Source organism: Lipotes vexillifer, unplaced genomic scaffold (assembly GCF_000442215.2).
Source record: "Lipotes vexillifer unplaced genomic scaffold, Lipotes_vexillifer_v1.1 scaffold189, whole genome shotgun sequence".
In the NCBI taxonomy this organism is placed as follows: domain Eukaryota; kingdom Metazoa; phylum Chordata; class Mammalia; order Artiodactyla; family Lipotidae; genus Lipotes; species Lipotes vexillifer.
Window position 1 is genome coordinate 3,024,390 of NW_006785816.1, and position 19,844 is coordinate 3,044,233.

The 19,844-nt window shown below is 42.9% G+C and overlaps 2 protein-coding genes across 3 annotated transcripts in view; one reads left to right on the forward strand and one right to left on the reverse strand.

Moving 5' to 3' along the window:
• ATP1B1 (ATPase Na+/K+ transporting subunit beta 1) overlaps window positions 1-19,447 on the forward strand; it is a 26,798-nt gene extending 7,351 nt beyond the window's left edge. The window contains exons 4-7 of one of the 2 annotated variants that reach the window (XM_007458117.1): window positions 12,241-12,396; window positions 14,116-14,300; window positions 16,916-16,996; window positions 18,000-19,447. In XM_007458117.1, the coding sequence (XP_007458179.1) occupies window positions 12,241-12,396; window positions 14,116-14,300; window positions 16,916-16,996; window positions 18,000-18,263 (686 nt within the window). In that variant the 3' untranslated portion in view covers window positions 18,264-19,447. The remainder of the gene's footprint in view (window positions 1-12,240; window positions 12,397-14,115; window positions 14,301-16,915; window positions 16,997-17,999) is intronic. The other variant, XM_007458118.1, reaches the window with a different exon arrangement.
• NME7 (NME/NM23 family member 7) overlaps window positions 19,251-19,844 on the reverse strand; it is a 218,262-nt gene continuing 217,668 nt past the window's right edge. The window contains exon 11 of the mRNA XM_007458116.1: window positions 19,251-19,542. Within this exon, the coding sequence (XP_007458178.1) occupies window positions 19,510-19,542 (33 nt within the window). The 3' untranslated portion in view covers window positions 19,251-19,509. The remainder of the gene's footprint in view (window positions 19,543-19,844) is intronic.

Genomic DNA, 19,844 nt, shown 5'->3' on the forward strand with positions numbered 1-19,844 from the left:
CGCAGGCCTCTCACTGCTGTGGCTTCTCCCGTTGCGGAGCACAGGCTCCGGACGCACAGGCTCAGTGGCCATGGCTCACAGGCATGTGGGATCTTCCCGGACCGGGGCACGAACCCGCATGCCCTGCATCAGCAGGCGGACTCTCAACCACTGCACCACCAGGGAAGCCCTGGCTCCCATTTTTAAAGGTTAATTTATTTTTAGGGATGATGAGAAGCTCTGAAATGGCCACCCGCTCCCAGGGAGAGGAGCCCTGACTTCAGGGGTCCATTCTTCCACCTGCTATTCACGGGCAACTTGACCTTGAACAAAGGCACTCTCTCTTTTCACTTCTCAATATATATGCCTGTTTGTTTAATAGGAGTCTTATTTATTGGCTTTCTGGGCCCCCTTTGCAGGTTAACTGTCTCCTTTAGCTCTGAAAACTTGGGGCAACAAAGAGGTTATCATAGAGGAATGCAAACTGCCGCATGAGTGCCCTGCGGTGATGCAGGTGCTGTCACTGTTGAGTGACCTGCCCTGTATGCATGCATGTCCACGCTGGTCACAGAGGAGACCGACTGCCCTCATGCCTGACGCTGACAGAAGGATAAGACAGCAGCCACAACCGATTGTTCTGTTTGTGATGGTACTGTCTGGCTCATCTCAAAGTCTTTGTCGGGACCTGGAGAGAGGAAATGTTGCATAACTTCCGGGTTCTCACATTGTCAGTGACCTTGAGGCTGCCGGCCCGCTGGGGGTGGCAATGACGCGTCCCCTCTACACTTTCCCTGGGCAACAGTTTAGTAACAGCTGTACTGAGGTGACAATCTTGAGGCTATCTTCATGGGACTGAGCAGCCTTGATCAGGTGCGGCCGCCAGTCACAGCCTTGTCGTGTCCACCTCTTCCTTGGGCATGAGTAAGTCCCTCGGAAGAAAATCTTCAGAATATGGAGATGGAAAACACTGGTTTTTAGCCCCAAGTCAGGTAGTCCTCTACTGTAAGAGAACCCCTAAATATTTCCAGATAAATTTAGATCTAGGGGATTTTGGAAGTGAAAAAAAGAGAACATGTAAGTATGTAAAACAACTGCTTAATAATATTCCAGTTTCCAGCAACTGTTTCCTAAAAGAGGTGGGTCTATGGAAGGGTTGAAGCAAGAATTCTGGTTGGTACAGTGAAACGTAGGATCTTAAGTAAATATGTTGGACTCTGGCTTTTGTGATAGTAAAGCATGGTGTGTCTTTTCATGTTCACTTTTTAAAAATAATTAATTAATTAATTAATTTTTTTGCCGCATTGTGTCTTCGTTGCGGTGTGCGGGCTTCTCATTGCAGTGGTTTCTCTTTTTTAAAATATATTTTTAAATAAATTTATTTATTTATTTATTTTTATTTATGGCTGTGTTGGGTCTTTGTTGTTGCATGTGGACTTTCTCTAATTGCATTGAGCGGGGGCTACTCTTCGCTGCAGTGCGTGGACTTCTTATTGCGGTGGCTTCTCTTGTTGCAGAGCACAGGCTCTAGGCGCGCGGGCTTCAGTAGTTGTAGCACACGGGCTCGGTAGTTGTGGCTCGTGGGCTGTAGAGCGCAGGCTCAGTAGTGGTGGCGCATGGGCTTAGTTGCTCCGTGGCATGTGGGATCTTCCTGTACCAGGGCTCAAACCTGCGTCCCCTGCGTTGGCAGGCGGATTCTTAACCACTACGCCACCAGGGATGTCCCTCACGTTCACTTCTGCTAGAGTTTTTATGGTAGCATTAGTCATAATTTAAATTTGTGTAGACCTTTTATTTTTTTCTCTTTTTTTGCCATTTAAAAGCTAATTTTCAATCATAATACCATTTTCTAATAATTCTTATACTCGAAGTCAAAGGCAACCCCAAAGTCAAGCATTTTCTTTAATTTCCTAGATTTAAAAACTAGTCCTTGACTAGTTTGACTTTGGGGTATCAGTCTTTTTTAGTAAAATTAAAAATATTCTTCATGTTCTCTGCAGAAAGGGAAGTTTCACTTTCAAAAAGAAATAGCCAAAGAGCTGGACCTTTTAAGTAAGGGTTTGTAAATGACCTTGCCTGGAAAATCTGCTGGCCGAGGTGCCTTTTCTCCGTTTCCCTCCCTCCCCTTCCTTCCAGCCCCTTCCTAAAAGACACATTCTGAGTACCTATATTTAGTGTCCTCACAGCAGTTGGACTGACCTGACAAACCGTCACTTCTCCAAAGGAATGCTGGTGGCTCATCTTGGAAATATGCATTCCTGTCCTTTGGTCTGAGTCACAGGAAAAGTGCTTCCTCAGTCCTCCATCCTCCCTGCCCTGTCCCTCGGGTTCTTTGTCACTTCTCTGTCTCTCCTTTTCATCATCCCCTCACCGATCACCTTGCCAGGAGAGTCTAGGTCAAGCCCCCTTTTACCCTCGCCTTTCCAAGGGACATAGCATTAATTTGAAAATGATAGAGGCCTTTGAACCGGGAGGCCAGGTCGGCAGAGCACTTGCTGCAAAGAAGGGCAGCCCGTGGACTCTCTCTGAGTGCTCTGAGGGACCCTCCTGAGCCCTCCTCCTGGCATCTTTCAGAGCAGATCTTAAGAATTTGTATTTTGGGTAGGCAGTAACTATTTCTTCAGGCCACGAACTGAAGGAATATATGGAAGGATACCCTGGCAATTTTTTGACTTCAACTTAATATCTCTAAGCCTGTATTTTCATGACAGTTAAAGGGAGAAAAGTGTATATTTAAGTCAAGTGGACCTAGTGAGAGTGAAAGAGCTGGTCCATCATTTAAAGATATAAAGACTTATTAATGCTATTATTAACTAAACTTGAATCATGAATACAAATCTGGCCAGACTGGGTTTTGACTGCCCTTTTCACACTGGAATACCTAGTAATCAGATCTCTTCTAAATAATATGTGTAAATGTGGCCAAATTAAGTAGTGGCAATTGTGCAGTGCATTTGGGTCGATATGTCTGTAACAATGGACAAGATGCTGGGCTAAACCCAAAAGTCTCAGAGTAAGGACCAAATCATCAAACGGAAGAAAAATGTAAGAAAAAATGGATGACATGTACAGTTTTTTGCCCTGAGCAGTGGTGGCCATCACTGCTTATAATGTCTTACAGAGTTGTGTTGCTATGAGATATTGGAACAGATCTGCCTACTCAACCTGGAAGGCAAGGGCTACTGAGATTTTATGTTGAAACATATTAATTTGCTATTTTTGTGGGTCAAAAATGGTTACGTGTTGGCAATTTCACATTGCCTAAGCTTAATATGAAAGCAGCCCCTGAGGTCCTAAGCCACGACACAGAGGTTCGCAGTAAAATTGACCTGAGAATGACAAGCAGGGGCTGTGGAGCTGGACACAATCCCACCATTCTACACAGTACTTCACTAAGCCTCAATTTTCTGATCTATAAAATGGGAATAATACCTGTAAGGGTTAAAAGAGATGATAAATATCTGTAAGGTGAATAGTACTTTATAGTTGCAAACCTAGTGGCATTAGGTGGCATTGTTAACAGCCACCTCTATTTTTATATCCCTGTCATTTCACTGGAAGCAGCAGTTTCTTCTTTTTGGATATTGAATTCAGTATTTCCAGGCTTTGGATGATATAACAGAGATGCTTTGACACTTAGATTTTCATGAAGGTAATAGAATCTTAGCTGTCCGTGAAAAGTGTTCGGGAGAAGTTGGGTTAGGAAACATGTTGAAGAAAAATGTTCCAGTGACATTGTGTTGCTTCTGTAAATCTCTCCCTCTAAAACACCCACATTTGTTGCGTTAGCCCCTGCCAAGCTTTCCTCCCTGAGGGACCCTCTTAGGAAAGTCCTCAGCGGTTGGTCAGTGGCATCTCTTCTCACCATGTTAACGGTGCTGGATCTGGAGAAAGACATGGGTGTCAGCATGCTAGAGAGGGCAGGAGGCACGCGGGCATGCCCGCTCCCCCTCCCTGCCCACGGTCATGCTCACGAGGCCCCGTCCCTGGTTTGACCGTGTACTTTTCGCTGCCTGGCCAGTGGTGTAATGGAAGAGTCTCCTCTTCCATCCCTGCTGCTCACAGAGCCACAGTGGGATGAACCAAAGTGTGTGTGTCAGTCAGGGGGTCCAGGGAGATTCCCAGCTGCCTTACTTCCTGGTAAGCAGGTATGAATATGTGGACTCTTCTCTTCCTGTTAAGTTGTGGACAGGTTTTTTGTTTTGCTTTGAAGTAAAGATGGCTCAGTGCCGGAAGAATTCTTTTTTTTTTTTTTTGCGGTACGCAGGCCTCTCCCGCTGCGGAGCTCAGGCTCCGGACGCGCAGGCTCAGCGGCCATGGCTCACGGGCCCAGCCACTCTGCGGCATGTGGGATCCTCCCGGACCGGGACACGAACCCGCGTCCCCTGCATCGGCAGGCGGACTCCCAACCACTGCGCCACCAGGGAAGCCCAATAATTCATTTTTAAAGGGTCATATTTACCGTGAGATGGTAACCAGCATCAAGGCAGAAGAAGAAACAGGGTGGGAAGACCGGCAGCCCACACTGCCACCACCAGCAGACTCCATTTCATCTTGATTGGCAGAGGGAAACATCTTGTCTTCAAATCCATTAAGATAGAAGGCACTGTAATTCCAATCCCATCGTATTGGGTTGGCCAAAAAAGTTCATTTGGGTTTTTCCGTAACATCTTTGAGAAGTCATCATATCGAGCTCAGAATTGCTTAATTTTTTTTTTTTTTCAAGCTGCATTACACCCATGTTACTCTCTTTCACTTAAATTTCAGAGGGGCAGTTGGACATATTTGGCTTCCTTATGCTTCAGAGGAATTGTTCCTTCAAAGTGCCAACAAGGTGTTTTTCAGCTATTTCGTTAGATTCCATTGATCTGTGAGCTGACACGATAAATATGTGATGCCCTCCAGGCCCGCCTGGCGCTCTGTTCCCTCTCCTCCGTCCCTCAGATGGGTCCTGCCAACCTACTCCAGAGTTTAAGGCTGTGGATGAGCTGGCATTGGTGGCGCTAGGGTTTCTGGAAGCTAGTGCCCAGAGTTGTAGTTTGGTAAAGGGTTGAGAGCAGCAAACTCCAAGTTCCCTTCCTCGGTGAGCCTCGCTGTTTGGCCTCCACAACTCACCCACTTCTTCATGTCTAAAGACAAGGGTACAACTGTAAGTCAGCTCGGGTACACAGGAAGTCTACTAATTAACTTAAAACTGTTCTTGGAGCCACACAAAAAATGTGTCTTTGTTCATATGCTCATTTTAGATGAGTGAGCAGAGCAGAGCCCTGTGATGAATAGGACCAGGTAATAAATTTCATGCAGAGATGGGGGTGGGTGTAGGGGGAGATGGATCTGTGAAGCCTCACATAGGGTTTTTCCGCTGCGCTCCCTTGGGGGAAGGGCTCGGGGAGGACGGCAGTGGAAGGAGCACCAGCCTCACGGCCTCCATGTCTATCTCCGTGTCTGTGGTAAAATACCTTGGGTTGCGCTTGGTTGTCTGTGCTTGTTCAGTGCTCTCAATCTAGTGATCTCAGGACTCCAGAGCCTGTCTGACACAGACAAGACGAGAGGGAAGTTGGGGAGATGAAGGGGAGCGGGGAGGTGTCACCTAGTGGCTTCCAGCCAGAAAAGTATCTTTCCCCACATACACACATGAATAGACATCATCAAATATCCTGGATAACACGGTGTCTTGTTTGGGGATAGTATTGGTCACTTAGCAAATTTTATATCTCAAGTCAAAACACTATGTGTGCTTGTTCTTCAGTTTGGCCTTGGATAAAAAAGCATAATTAACGTGAAATAGTAGGATTTGACTATTTATATTTTCCCATTATAAAAGGGGTTGTCATTTATCTTCTTGGGCACAAGCACAATAACGAACTATACAAAACGTCAAAGATATGTCCCTGTGAAATTCTGTGCACGTCTAAGATAGAGCCCCTGAACTAAATAATTCTCTCTCTGCTCGCCTGAAGATGATCATTACAACTACAGGAAAAAAAAATCTGATGATAAAGGGTAATTCCATAAACAGAGAAGGGCCTTCAACCAGTGTGCATGGCATTTAGCTTAGGAGAAAAGATTTCCATACACTAAGGGTTGTTGAACATCCAAATAGGCTGTAGCGAAAGTCCAGCAACCCATCTTTCTAAGACTTTTCTTCAAAAAGAGCAGCTTCTTGATGGTTTGGGAGGGTAGATGTGACCCTGCCTGGAGGTAGGGGGGTTGACGTCAGCTGATCCCAGGCCACAGTCAAAAGCTGAACCTGAGGCAGAAGGTGAGGCTTAGGCTACCGGTTTCCAGAAGGAACAGTGGCACCTTTTTTCCTGTGCTCTCCCTGTATTTTATTAGGTAAACTGAACTGATATTAATCATGCAGGGGTAAAATAAAAATTAAAAACAGCAATCAAAACCCATAAAAAAAAAAAACCATAAATATCTTAGTGGCACTTGAAGGGGTAAAATTTGTGTGTGTTTGTGTGTGTGTGTGTGTTTATGTATGTATGTGTGTATATATGTGTGCCTGGAAATGTATGACTGTGTGTATAAAATCGCACACCCCCAGCTTTTTTTTTTTTTAATTGAAAATTACTTTTCTGCTTGGAATGTATAGGAGACACATGACATATATGTATTGTGTGCATGGCTACCTTTCTTTGCCTCCTGGAGGTTTCTGTGGAAAATGATACCTATTTAGAGTATTTGGCCTAGTGATTTATTGGATGTAGTAAATGACAGGCACAAGCAGCTGTGCTTTGGGATTCCCTTTGAGTAACTGCTAGAAGGTTAAAACGAATGCATTCTAGTTTAACTACTTCAGACTCACAATTAGATGGAGAAATTATAAGCCTGCTAACATTATAAACCTAATTGGAAGCAAAATACTTCTTTCTTAATGAAAAGCCTTTTCTCTTTCCTTTCCCTCCCTCTTTTACTTGGCCTGACCCCTCCTGCTATGAGCACCTACTGAAGCCGAAGATTGAGTGTTTTCCGTATTTGTTTCTCAGGAGATGGGGAACCAAGGAGAGGCCAGTGTAACTCAAAAGCAAATGCAGGGGCTCCCCTGGTGGCACAGTGGTTGAGAGTCCGCCTGCCGATGCAGGGGACGCGGGTTCGTGCCCCGGTCTGGGAAGATCCCACGTGGCGCGGAGCGGCTGGGCCCGTGAGCCATGGCCTCTGAGCCTGCGTGTCCGGAGCCTGTGCTCCGCAGCGGGTGAGGGCCTCGGATCCCCAAAAAAAAAAAAAAAAAAAAGCAAATGCAGAGCCAAAGGGTGTTTGTTTGTTTGTTTGTTTGTTTAATTATTATTTTAACTTCAAATCTTATGTTAAGCTGACATACTCATTAAAAACCAAATATTAAAATTTCACATATCCAGATTCTCATTTCAGTCCTTTCAGGTGGCTTTATTTGATAATAATCCATCTGTAATTTAAGGCAAATGGTCAGATCAGGGCAGAGCTGTACAGAGCTCAGCGTGGTTAATGTCGGTTCAAGTTCAGAAGACTGAGAAGCAAAAGGTTAGATCTGTTTCCTGGAATATAATTTGAAACTACAAGCTAGTGATTGGGTGTTCTGCTATCTTTGGCCTCTGGGAGTTACCACTGCAAACAAAGCTCGGCCTTATCCAGAGCTATAACTAAGGACTGTTAAGGAGTGAGCAGTGTGGAGAGGGACAGCTGAAAGTATCTGACCTAGTGTGAAAACAACCAATGAGAAGGCCAGTCAGCAAGATGGGATTTGTGTGTCCTTGGAGAGGGTCAGGCTTGAGGAATTTGCCTGTGGACTCAAGATAATAAAGAAGTTGCCAAATCCAATCCTAATTCTTTCTATCCCTTTTTTCCACTAGTCTGATAATGTAAAGTAAATGTTTTAAAGGATTTAGATATCAGGTCAAGGGTCCTTTATCTGCCTCCTGTAAGTATCTAATTGCTTTAGGGAAATGACTAGGAATTTTCCTAATGGTTTAGAGAAAGTCTCATCAGAGATTTTAAGATTATCCAGAACAGAACCATCTGGGGGGGATTGATCTCTGATAGCTTCCAGGAAGAGGAATTCTCAGGTCAGCAGGTTCTGGACAAAGAAAAGAGAGGAGACAGAGACGGGTGGGTGAAAGAGTGAGGGACCTTCAGAAATGTGAGGAGGGGCTGAAGAGCAACAGCCACCCTGCACTGTGGGGCTGCCTCCTGGATATTTGTGTATTATTTATGTACGTGCTCCATAGGTGAGGGTTTAGCGAGAGAAGCTGATTGCATGACCTCAACCCAAATGGTTCATGTTTTTCTGGATAAGCAACATTTAGATCAGAAGTTAGGTATCTTAAAAGGATAGTCACTAAGGCTTATATTAGTTCAGAGGTCCTTCAGAGATTCCAGAGGGAAACTTTACAGAAGAGAGCGAGACACGGCCGAGCTCCCTGAGTTGACCCATCATTCCTGGGCTCCTGTTGCCAAGGTTGTTATGCCATTGAAAATGCAAAGGATGGGGCAGAGACTTTGGCCCAAGGTCTAATCCAGCTGGGCAAGTCACAGGATTGTAAGACCCAGTGCTTAACTGTCCATTTCACCTCTTGGATTCTCAGTTTCACCAGTTTCTGATGCTTCTCTGTACAGAACACAGTAGACATTCTTCAAGTGTGCGTGATCTGCTTTTCTCTCATGTGGTGACATAGAGGCTTGACAGGGCTTAGATCATAAGCCAAACTCTCTGAAGGATTTGGGCTCTTGGAAACTGGTAGACACAAGACCAACTGTGTATAACATTTTTCTGGGCCAGTGGGTACCACTGTGCACGTAATAAATAACATCTATATTTCCGTTAGTCTGCTGAAGAATTCACTCACTAGCAGTACCCTTTTGGTAGTAAAGGGCCCACAGCACTGAGTGAAAGGAGCTAATGCCTGGGGTCTCCCACGTGTCACGTGGTCTCTTTAGTAGTGGAGACCCTGCACTTGGCATTGGGAGGGGATGAAAAGCACGCTGCAGGATCCCACCTCCTCTTGTTGCTTTCCTTTTCTCTCTGGGAGAATCTGAGAAGTACATCCCTCGTCCTCACACACACATCCGGGAGATAGAACAGCCGCTGGAGGAGGGATGCAGAAGCGGCCAGAAAGTGCGAGGCGGACTGCTGCGGAGAGCTGAAGCCAGGCCAGAGGGAACACTGACCTGTGTGACCCTCGCCTTGCCATTTAGGTCCTACCGTGTTTACTCTCAGTGTGACCTTCTAGGGTCACTTTCCTCTTTTTAACCTGTTGGGTGAGATGCTCCAAATCTCACACCAGGCTCACTGGCATTTTGTTAGCATTTTCTTTTTGGCTGCGTCACCTGCTCTGCAGATGGACCATGGCTGGCATGACTGTAACTCAACACACTGATGTCCCTGCCGTCAGCCGGACGGCCCTTCCCCACCTTCTTCCTACCTGAAGATTAGGCGAGACTCTGCTCTGTGGCTTCTGACAGTTGCTCTCATCTTCTTCACCCTTCATCTGTCTACTGCTCTCCCGCCTTCTCCTTCCCAGGCCTGAAAACACTGTTTAACCCTTTGCACATAGATCTTCTCTTAGTCCATTTCTGCCCACCACCTTCGCCACCAGGGTCGAGGCAAACCTCCCGCCTGACAAATTCAAAGGCATTTGCCTCTGAGTTCTCTGGCTGCCCTGTGCCCTGCCTTTCTCCGTGGCCCCTCGCATGTGAATGCCCCTCGAAGCTCTGTTCTCTCCTGACTCCAGGGATACTCTGGGAGAACATACCATCCCCCTGAGTTCTGTTAACCTCTGGCTCTGGGACTGTCTCTGCACTTCCCCAGGTCCAAGCAAATCACCTTGACTTAAATGTCTTGTTTGCAACCCAAACCAGCGATGACCCTCCTTCCCAGACATTGCGCATTTCAGCATTCCAGCCGGGGAAGCCCTATTTACCCTACTAGCTCAGGCAGGAAATCCCAGTGAAAGCTTCTCCTTACCTCTGTTTATTTTACTTTGTTTATGTTTGCACGTATCTATCATCTTTATCATGTGGCCTCTTTGTACCATAAATAATCACGATGCCAGTTTTCTAACTAAATAATGTAGAAAAACATTTTTTAGGGTATATTTAAATTGCTTAAGTCATACAGTTTTCTACGGTTTGTGAGCATCATAAAAAAAATGTTTTAATTGTAGTAACCTTTATTTTTAACTGAAGATTTTCTGCTACTTCCTCTCTGACTCATTTCCATCACTGTTGACAGCTTTTTTCCCCCTGAAATTCTTCAGGTTCTCCATCACCCTTTCCGAGATGATTCTTTTTTTTTTTTTTTCCAGTACGCGGGCCTCTCACTGTTGTGGCCTCTCCCGTTGCGGAGCACAAGCTCCAGACGCGCAGGCTCAGCGGCCATGGCTCACGGGCCCAGCCGCTCCGCGGCACGTGGGATCTTCCCGGACTGGGGCACGAACCCGTGTCCCCTGCATCGGCAGGCGGACTCTCAACCACTGCGCCACCAGGGAAGCCCCCGAGATGATTCTTAACGTCACTGGTAGTTTGTCTCGGGCACCCTCTCTGCCTGGCTCCAGACCCTCACGTTCCTTGTCTTCATCTCCCAGTCTCCATTCCTCTAGGGAACCGCAAGCACAGAACTTGCCCATTCAGCCCCCTGAGTTGGCCCCCCCTCCCCTCATTATTTAACTGATTTTGCAGCTCAAAGCCATCCTTAATGACGAGAAAAAATAACGGCCATTTAGCCCAGGCCCTACTGAAGTCTGGTCTCACTCTGGTCATCACTTCCACTTGGATTAGGTCATTATCTTCATACCCACCTCACGACTGCCACCCTCAGGTTCTAATTCTTTAAAGCAGTGGTTCTCAAACCAAGGGTGGTTAAGGATCTCTTTAAGCTTGTTAAGCAGAGATTCCCAAGTCCCACCCTTAGAGATGGGGATCTGGCAGGTCCGGAGTGGAGTCTGCCAGGCTGCGTGTTTAACAAGCCCCTAGGTGAGTGATGGAGGTACCCTGAAGGGCTGTGATGATGAGGCACCTTTCATGCCCAACACAAAGAGGGCTGGTCTGGGAGTGGGGATTCAAATAGGGTTGCCAGATGAACAAATAAAAATACAGGAGGCCCAATTAAATTTGAACTTCAGATAAACCATGAATAATTTATGTAAGTATGTCCTGAATTTTACACGAGAGATACTTATATAAAAATTTTTTCACGGTTTATCTGAAATTCAAATTTCACCATGCATTTTATATTTTATCTGGCCGTCCTGGAATAGAATGCCGTTGTGATTGGCTCTCCACCCACTATCTTGCATAGTGCTGTGTAGTGTTGTTCAAATATCTATTTGGGAAGTCTTGTGAATGACAGAGGCTTTTAGAAGTTAAAGAATCTAAAAGTCCATTGAAGAGTGGAAATCCAAGGTACACATACCCTGGCTGACACTTGACTTTCTCAGAATAACCACTTATGTTTGGAATGGAAAGCAGGAGTAGTAACTGCACATAAATTGCATATTCCTCCAGTTTAGGTGAAAAGATCCAAAGAAATATCTCTACTGAGTAGTCTTGAGTCTGTAGCATTTTCAGTGGTCATAAGTTAATTGATTAAAAGGAGTATGGAAGACGATGTCTGTGCTCAGTCTTAGTACAGTTAGAAAAGGAAAAGCCACCTGCATGAGATGCTTGCTAGCAGTGCACAAGGGAGGACTGGAAAGATAACAGGCTTTAGAGTACCACGTGCTTGGGTTAGAATTCAGGTTCCACCACTTCCTCTGTGACCTTGGGTCAGGTACTTAACCTTTCTGTGCAAGAAGTGTTTTCATTCATAAAAAACAGATATGCTTATCATGAAACGTTGCTGGGGAACTTAAATGACATCTGATATCAAGACATAGTCATTGGTACTTAACGTATTTAACCTAAATGCCAGAGAAAGGATTTCACAGGAGAGAGAATTTATTTTTTATTTATTTTATTTATTTATTTATTTTTGCGGTACGCGGGCCTCTCCCTGTTGTGGCCTCTCCCGTTGCGGGAGCACAGGCTCCGGACGTGCTGGGCCCAGCCGCTCCGCGGCATGTGGGATCTTCCCGGACCGGGGCACGAACCCGTGTCCCCTGCATCGGCAGGCGGACTCTCAACCACTGCGCCACCAGGGAAGCCCGGGAGAGAGAATTTAAACCATTCTTTTTAGTCAGATGGGATTAGCAAAGTATGTTTATACGTGGAGAGTCAGCTTTTGAAGTATCTTGGTTGACTACCTTCCCACTCATGATTTTTCTGTGTTTTTCTTTCTTCCTGCTCTAGGATTAACACAGATTCCTCAGATCCAAAAGACTGAAATTGCCTTTCGTCCTAACGATCCCAAGAGCTATGAGGCATACGTGCTGAACATAGTTAGGTTCCTGGAGAAGTACAAAGATTCGGCCCAGAAGGATGATATGATTTTTGAAGATTGTGGCAGTAAGTAGACATATTTTGGATGTTTGTGGTTGGTTAATTCTGATTTCCTGTTTCTATTTGTTACATAATGATTGAAAGATACTCCTGAAATAATTAAAAGATTGAACTCTGGCCATACTGAGAGGATAGTTTTTTTGTTCAGAAACACTTTATGGGTTAGGCTTGGATACAATGAAATAAACAGTATAGCCTCAAGTATTACTTTTACCTGTGTTTGAAAGGTGTCTTACTTTTGAATACTCCCAAATATCTCTGTTTTTACTACTCAGACTCAAAGACAACAGTTACAGATTTGATTCTCTTACATCCATTGATTTTGAGAAATACAACTGCTTATATTTCCAGATTTCTGCCCCCCTCCCTCCCCATCAAACCGCTGGCCCCTACAGAAGAGTTCACAGGACCTTCTGTCAGCAAAATGAACCTTTGGTGTGATTAGCTATAACCACACTGATACTGACGGACGAGGGTCAGGGTATATTTTAGAGACCCTGGCCGGGATGGATAATGAAATATGTCTTAGGCAGCTCATCATATGGATAAGGGAATGACTGATGAATGTAAACAATGGCTCTTAGTTTCATTAAGCCATTGACGGAACGCACATCTTCCTCCTTGCTACCTGGAGTGTGAATTTCCCAGCCTTGTTGTCACGCCTACCAAAATAGGATGCCACTCTGAGTTACCAGGTGATACCAGTTTTTCTGATTCAGTTCAAGCATTTATCACCTCCAGTTCTTTAAATGGCAGACCGTTGTGTAATATGGGGTGAATTGCCATTTTAAGTCATTTTGAAAAGATTTAGTAATTTAAAAGAAACTCTTTCACTAAATTTTTCTCATTAGAGTTTAAATGAGGTTTTCATCTTACTTTGTAGTAATTAAAAGGCCCGTATGATAGATACTTAGAGTGAATCACTTCTCAGGAGATGGACTGAATTGATGCACTTTATTTGAAGGGAAAATAGTTTGTGGACTTAAAAATATGTATATAATTTATGGTATTTGCATGGTATTTGCATCCATTTCCTGCAGGATGCTTTAATCTTGAATTCTGTTCTCATTTATTCTTCCTCTGGCTTTGAAATAAAAAAGGCAACAATACAATTTCTCACTTGAACAAATGCTTATAAGAACTCAGTGTTAAAAGACAAACTCAAAAAGAAACTTTTAAACCTTGAATGGTGGTTGAAAAGGAGAAACAATTCTTTCCTACTCCCTTTTTACTGTTTAACATGTTAATTAGAGGCATAGCTCCGAGAAATCCCGACCATGAAACTTCCAGTTCTGATCATTATTGGCAGTCCTTTTGTGCTCTAATTATAACGTCCCTGTTATTGAGCTGAGCTGATGTCGACCTGTGCAAACGACGCTACTCCTGAAGAGAGATCCAGTTTCCTTTCAGTCTTCTAATTAGTGGAGTCATCCATTATTTAAAGAAAGAAATATTGGCAGAGACCAAACATCATGTGCTGCTCATCGAGCACTGTGAAGCTTTGGTACTGGCTATTGCTTTTGGTAAAATACCTTTTTAAGGTCAGTGGAGAGAGGAGAGATGGCTTGCTGGAAATCCTTTCTTAATTCAGGTGATATAATACATTAAGTGCAGGATAGCCCTGTCTTAGAATAAGTCATTGTGACAAGGAAGAGAGCCCTGTCCTTTCTCAGTGGTGCTCAGGGAATTGTTGGTACAATGTGAAAATGGCGTTTGCATTTTCAGATGTGCCCAGCGAACTCAAAGAGCGAGGAGAATTTAACAACGAAAGAGGAGAGCGAAAAGTCTGCAGGTTCAAGCTTGAATGGTTGGGAAATTGCTCTGGAATAAATGATGAAACTTACGGCTACAAAGAGGGCAAACCATGTGTCATTATAAAGCTCAACCGAGTTTTGGGCTTCAAACCTAAGGCAAGTAATATTTTAAATCATAGAATTTAGATGAGCCATTCACAATTCGATGTAGTCCTTAATTGGTATGAAAAGAGACCCTAACAGACGTTTAAAGGATACTCAGTGACAGTTTTGAAGCCTGATCAGTAGAGTAACACTGAAAAACCTCTGTGGCCACCTTGGAATTCTTAGGGTTAGGTCATTAATCTCATTTCCTAAAGTTAGAGAAATTCTGTGTGGCAAAGCCAAATTCTGAAGTAAGTCCTGTGGCCCTGTTCTGGATTTCTATAATGTAATTCTAGAACGGAAACTCTTTAGAAGTAAAAAAGAGAAAAAGATGTCTTTAAATTTAAAACCTACCTGAACTCTAGGAGCCACAGTATTTAAAAAAAAAAAAAAAAAAAAAACTCGTAATCTGAAATAATTATCTGGTCATCAGAAAAAATGTTTTTTTGTTTTTTTTTCTGAATGAAGATTTCGTTAGAAGATTTGTTTAGAACTTCTAATTCAAAATTAGAAGTTGAATACTGTCTAGGTTGAACTTTTATAACCATGCCATTGGCTTTTGCCATTATTGCAACTTATAATGGGTAAATACTACTAGAGATCATTGAAAAATTGCAAATTGCCTTCGCTCACCATTTGGTGGGATGGTAGCAATTCTTTAAAATTAGAAGAAAAAATTGTATGGGTGTTATCTCTGTTTTTATAAGACTGCTTATTTCATTCTCTACCCCAGCTCATGAAGTAAAAAATGCTGTCCTTTTCTCTTAAGCGTGGATTCTTACAGAAGATTTCTCCCATTTGCTCATGAGAGCATTGCCATTAAGAGGGTAGTTTTTGGTTCTGATAGGAATTGACTGCAGTATACAGTTATATGAACAAACTTACTTCATTTCTGGAATCTGGCTCTTTTGTTCATTAACTATTATATGCTCTTTATTTCTGCAATGCTTGTTACCCATGAATAATATTTTCAAAAGAAAGTCAATGTAGAGATGAAAAGTTTTATTAAGGTAACAGAAGGATACTTCAGAACTCTTTTACTGCCACCAGAGGCAAAAATGGATGAGTGGGTGCATGGATGTTTGCCTGGCTGGCTTGTTGGATCTCCTACAGAAATTAATGTACCTCTCAACAGAATTTTAATCTTCTTTCCACTTACACTAGGAGGTAATCGAAGAAAAATGGTGAGAGCCATTATGTCACACTTAGAGTTGATATTCATATTGCTAGGAAATTCTTCACCAAGATAAATAAGCCATTTGGCAATGAAAGGAATTGTTGCAGTGTATCCAAAGGACTAATCGTGATCTTTGCTCTCTGAATCCCTCATTTTTGATAATTGCTTTTCATAGACATTGAATGATATTTGTCCCCCACAGAGTCTGTTGTGATTCACATCTCTTCCCATATTTATAAAGATATTCTGTTAAAGTGATGAATTCAGCTACTCTTTCTTTTCAGTCTTTTTTTTTTTTTTCCTTTGGATTCCCCTCGGTTATGCATTGCCACTTTCTGATTCAGCCCCGCATCCCAAATCCCCAAGTCTTTCGTTGTTGGAATTACAGAGATTGCAGTACTCCACATCTCACTTGATGTGCCCGTTCCCTCACTCCCTGAGGATGGATTCTGGTAACTTCATCAATGTGTATTTTCTCTTCATATTTTTAGAGATAAGTCTATTGCTGGCAGAAAGTTCCAAGAATCAAATCTAGATGATCATTTTCTTATATTCCAAAAGAAAGAGCAGTACCAAAAATAGTCCTTTACTGACATAGAGAATTGTGCATTTTATCTGACTTTGATTAGGCTGTGTATGTGTTACATCTCATGTCAGGACTCTCATACTCTGCTGATGTGAGTAAGCAAGTGACTGTCTGTCTTCCAGGGGGTAGATGTTCCATCACACTTCTCCTGAGATGGATTTGAGCCAGGGATCTAGGAAGGCAGGCCCTGGATATTTCACTACAGCAGTAATTTTCAACGTGTACTGTGGGTCCCTTCGATGGAGTCACCCCCTTCACAAGACCCCTTCATTGAGGGCAATGCCGCTTTAATCTATTTTACATGCTGGACTTGCCTAACAAAACTGGGACTTAAATGACAGGGCCTCCACTGGAGATTTAAAAAAAGAAGAAAAAAGGAAAAAAAACGAAAAAAGGAAAGCTTACTTGAAGAAGGCGTGCTTGAGGGAGAAGGATGGCATTATTTATTCATGGCTTGGGAGGAAAGCCCAAGTTTTATAAAAACAGAAACGTCAAACAACCTTTCCATCTAATTATAATCCTAGTAAATGAGAAGAGAGCATTATTTCTGAGTTGGCTCTTATTTTTCAGTGTCCTTGAATAAAGCTTCTAATGGGTTGCCATTAGAAGTTCCATTTAGTACTGGGCTACACGTCACAGCTTAATTGTAGTGGTCACAAAACTTGGGCATTTATTTTCAAGAAAATCACAGCCATGACCTTTCTTCGATTGGCTAGGAGAGTCATTCATTCTGCTGTCCTCAAGTGTTTGGTTATTATTTCAGTTGACCAAAGTGTACTTGTTTGGGCTACAAGCTAGTTTTATTTTTCAGAAGTTAAAGGAATTATTTACAAACTTATTGACCAACATGGATTTTATTTTTAGCCTCCCAAGAATGAGTCCTTGGATACTTACCCAGTGATGAAGTATAATCCATATGTCCTGCCTGTTCAGTGCACTGGCAAGGTAAGGAGACCTTTAGAGTTACTGAGTGTGGGGCAGGAGAGAGGGGAGAATGAATGAGATTGTTTTAAATTAGAGGTAAAACTTTAACATGGGAAATAAGAAGCACTGCTTCCAGGAATCAGTCTCAGCTGATTGAATTGTAGCTACACTGGGTAAAACTTCTTAAAAGAACAGAAAGGTATAACAAGAATAAAAACATCTGGCAGTTTCTCCACTGGAACAAGAAACCGAAATATCTGAATTTAATCAGTTGGAATATTGGTTTGCAGAACTGAGAGGGGAACTAGCCCACGTGAGTGTTTCTCTGGCTCACGTGGTGTGTTAAAAACTTGAGGCCAACGTTTTTGTTTTTTTTTTTAATAATTTTACATTGAAAAATTGCTTCTGGCTTTTCTTTAAAAAAAATATTGAAATATTAAGGTAACCATCAATGTGTATTCCCTTTAAATCTGAAGACAGGTACCTGATGGATTGTTTAGAGAGAGAAGCAGAATAAAGAAAGGGAAATCTCCAAACAGTTCAAATTTATGTTGGCACCAAGAAAGGAAATGGACACAAGAAAATGAAAGGCAAATAGTTAAACTTTTGGAGGTAATGTCATTGAAAAGATCCACTGGGCCAACACTGAAGAGTTTCTTTCGGTGCTGGCCCTATTTCTAGGAGGTTGTGTTGGCTTGAAGAAAGGCTTAGTTGGCTTTTGCTGCAGTTTCCCATTTGTACAGTGAGGAAAGCCTCCTTTTAGTGACCATTTCTCAAGGCTACTAAGGATTAGGCTTAGTGTGTCTCTTCCTCTCGTGGGAGATGCGGTTCCCGTATCCTCCAGCGGTTAGTGCTCACCTCCTCCCGCGAGGGGCTTGAGCTGGCATGTCAGCGGATGACCCACTTCCTCCAGCAGTAGCTTGCAGACTGCTTTGTGGGACTGAGAGCCTCATTTGTATGTGAGTACAAATAGTCATCCAGCATGTGAGTCCTGAAAAATCTCATTTCCTTCTCTGGTTTCCAGCGAGACGAAGATAAGGAGAAAATTGGAACCGTGGAGTATTTTGGACTGGGCAGCTACCCTGGTTTCCCGCTGCAGTATTATCCCTACTACGGCAAGCTCCTGCAGCCCAAGTACCTGCAGCCCCTGCTGGCTGTACAGTTCACCAACCTCACCATGGACACGGAAATCCGCATAGAGTGTAAGGCGTATGGTGAGAACATTGGGTACAGTGAGAAAGACCGTTTTCAGGGACGCTTTGACGTAAAAATTGAAGTTAAGAGCTGATCACAGGCACAGATCTTTCCCACTAGCCATTTAAAAAAGTTAAAAAAGATACAAAAACCTACTAGTCTTGAACAAACCGTAATACGTATGGGACCTACACTTAATCTATATGCTTTACACTAGCTTTCTGCATTTAATAGGTTAGAATGTAAATTTAAAGTGTAGCAATAGCAACAAAATATTTATTCTACTGTAAATGACAAAAGAAAAATAAAAATTGAGCCTTGGGACGTGCCCATTTTTACTGTAAATTATGATTCCATAACTGACTTACAGTAAGCAGTGTTTCTGGCCCCTAAGTATTGCTGCCTTGTGTATTTTATTTAGTGTACAGTACTCTCGGTGCACACACTCTGGTCATTTTTCAAGCCATGTTTTATTGTATCTGTTTTCTACTTAACGTGAGCAAAGTTCGCTGTCCAAGGTGTAAATATTCAATGGGAATAAAACTGGCATGGTACTTTATTTTTCCTTTCTGGGTTTGGCTCTTTCAAAGATGATAATGGCCCATCGATGAGCATTTTTAACACACTCCGTAGTCTTTCCCTGTGGTGTTTGTTAGGTCTTTATTATTATTATTATTTTTCCTGGGTCTGGGTTGGGGGGGTGGGGTGGGCTGTTATGGGGGAACTGCCCTTTAAATTTTAAGTGACACTACAGAAACACACGCAAAGGTGATGGGTTGTGTTGTGCTTTTGTACTGAATGCTGTCTTGACTTCTCTTCCCCTGTCCTCCAGTCTGTTCTGAAGCTGTGTATGAGATCTGGAGCACCCGTCACTTTGGCTAGTGATAGGGCTGATTAATTTGCTTTGTACATTTTCTTTCACTTTCCTTTTTTCCTTTCTCTGGAGGCATCACCTGCTGGTGCTGTGTCTTTATGAATGTTTTAACCATTTTCATGGTGGAAGAATTTTATATTTATGCAGTTGTACAATTTTATTTTTTTCTGCGAGAAAAAGTGTAATGTATGAAATAAACCAAAGTCACTTGTTTGAAAATAAATCTTTATTTTGGACTTTATAAAAAGCAATGCAGTACCCCATAGACTGGTGTTAAATGTTGTCTGCAGTGCAAAATCTATGTTCTAACAAACATATGTCATAATTGCCAGGAGTACAGTGCTCTTGTTGATCTTGTATTCAGTCAGGTTAAAACAGTGGACAATAAAAGAATGAACACATTCCTCATGTGTGATTCACTCTTGTCTAAACACCACAACCTGTGACTTCTTTACTTTCTACACTGCTAGTTATCCAAGATCTTGAAGAAATACTGAACCTGAAAGACAAACACGTGATTTCATTAGTTCACATGGAAGTTCAGCCTTTTCTACCCAACAGAGGCCAAGAGCTGGGTCAGGACTCTGGACACCAAGGTGCACACCCCTTCCCAGTGAGACAACCAGGTTAATTGGAGGCAGAGGCTCAATCAGCGAAGTTTTAAAGTTCAAGTTTAGAAACATTTTGCAGTGATACTCAGTTTGGAAAACATGAAATTTTGGTTCCTGCTAGCGCTTCACGAGATATGGTTGTTTGTTAGTAGTTCAGTTAAAAAAAAAAAAAAAAAAAAAAGGTTAGCAA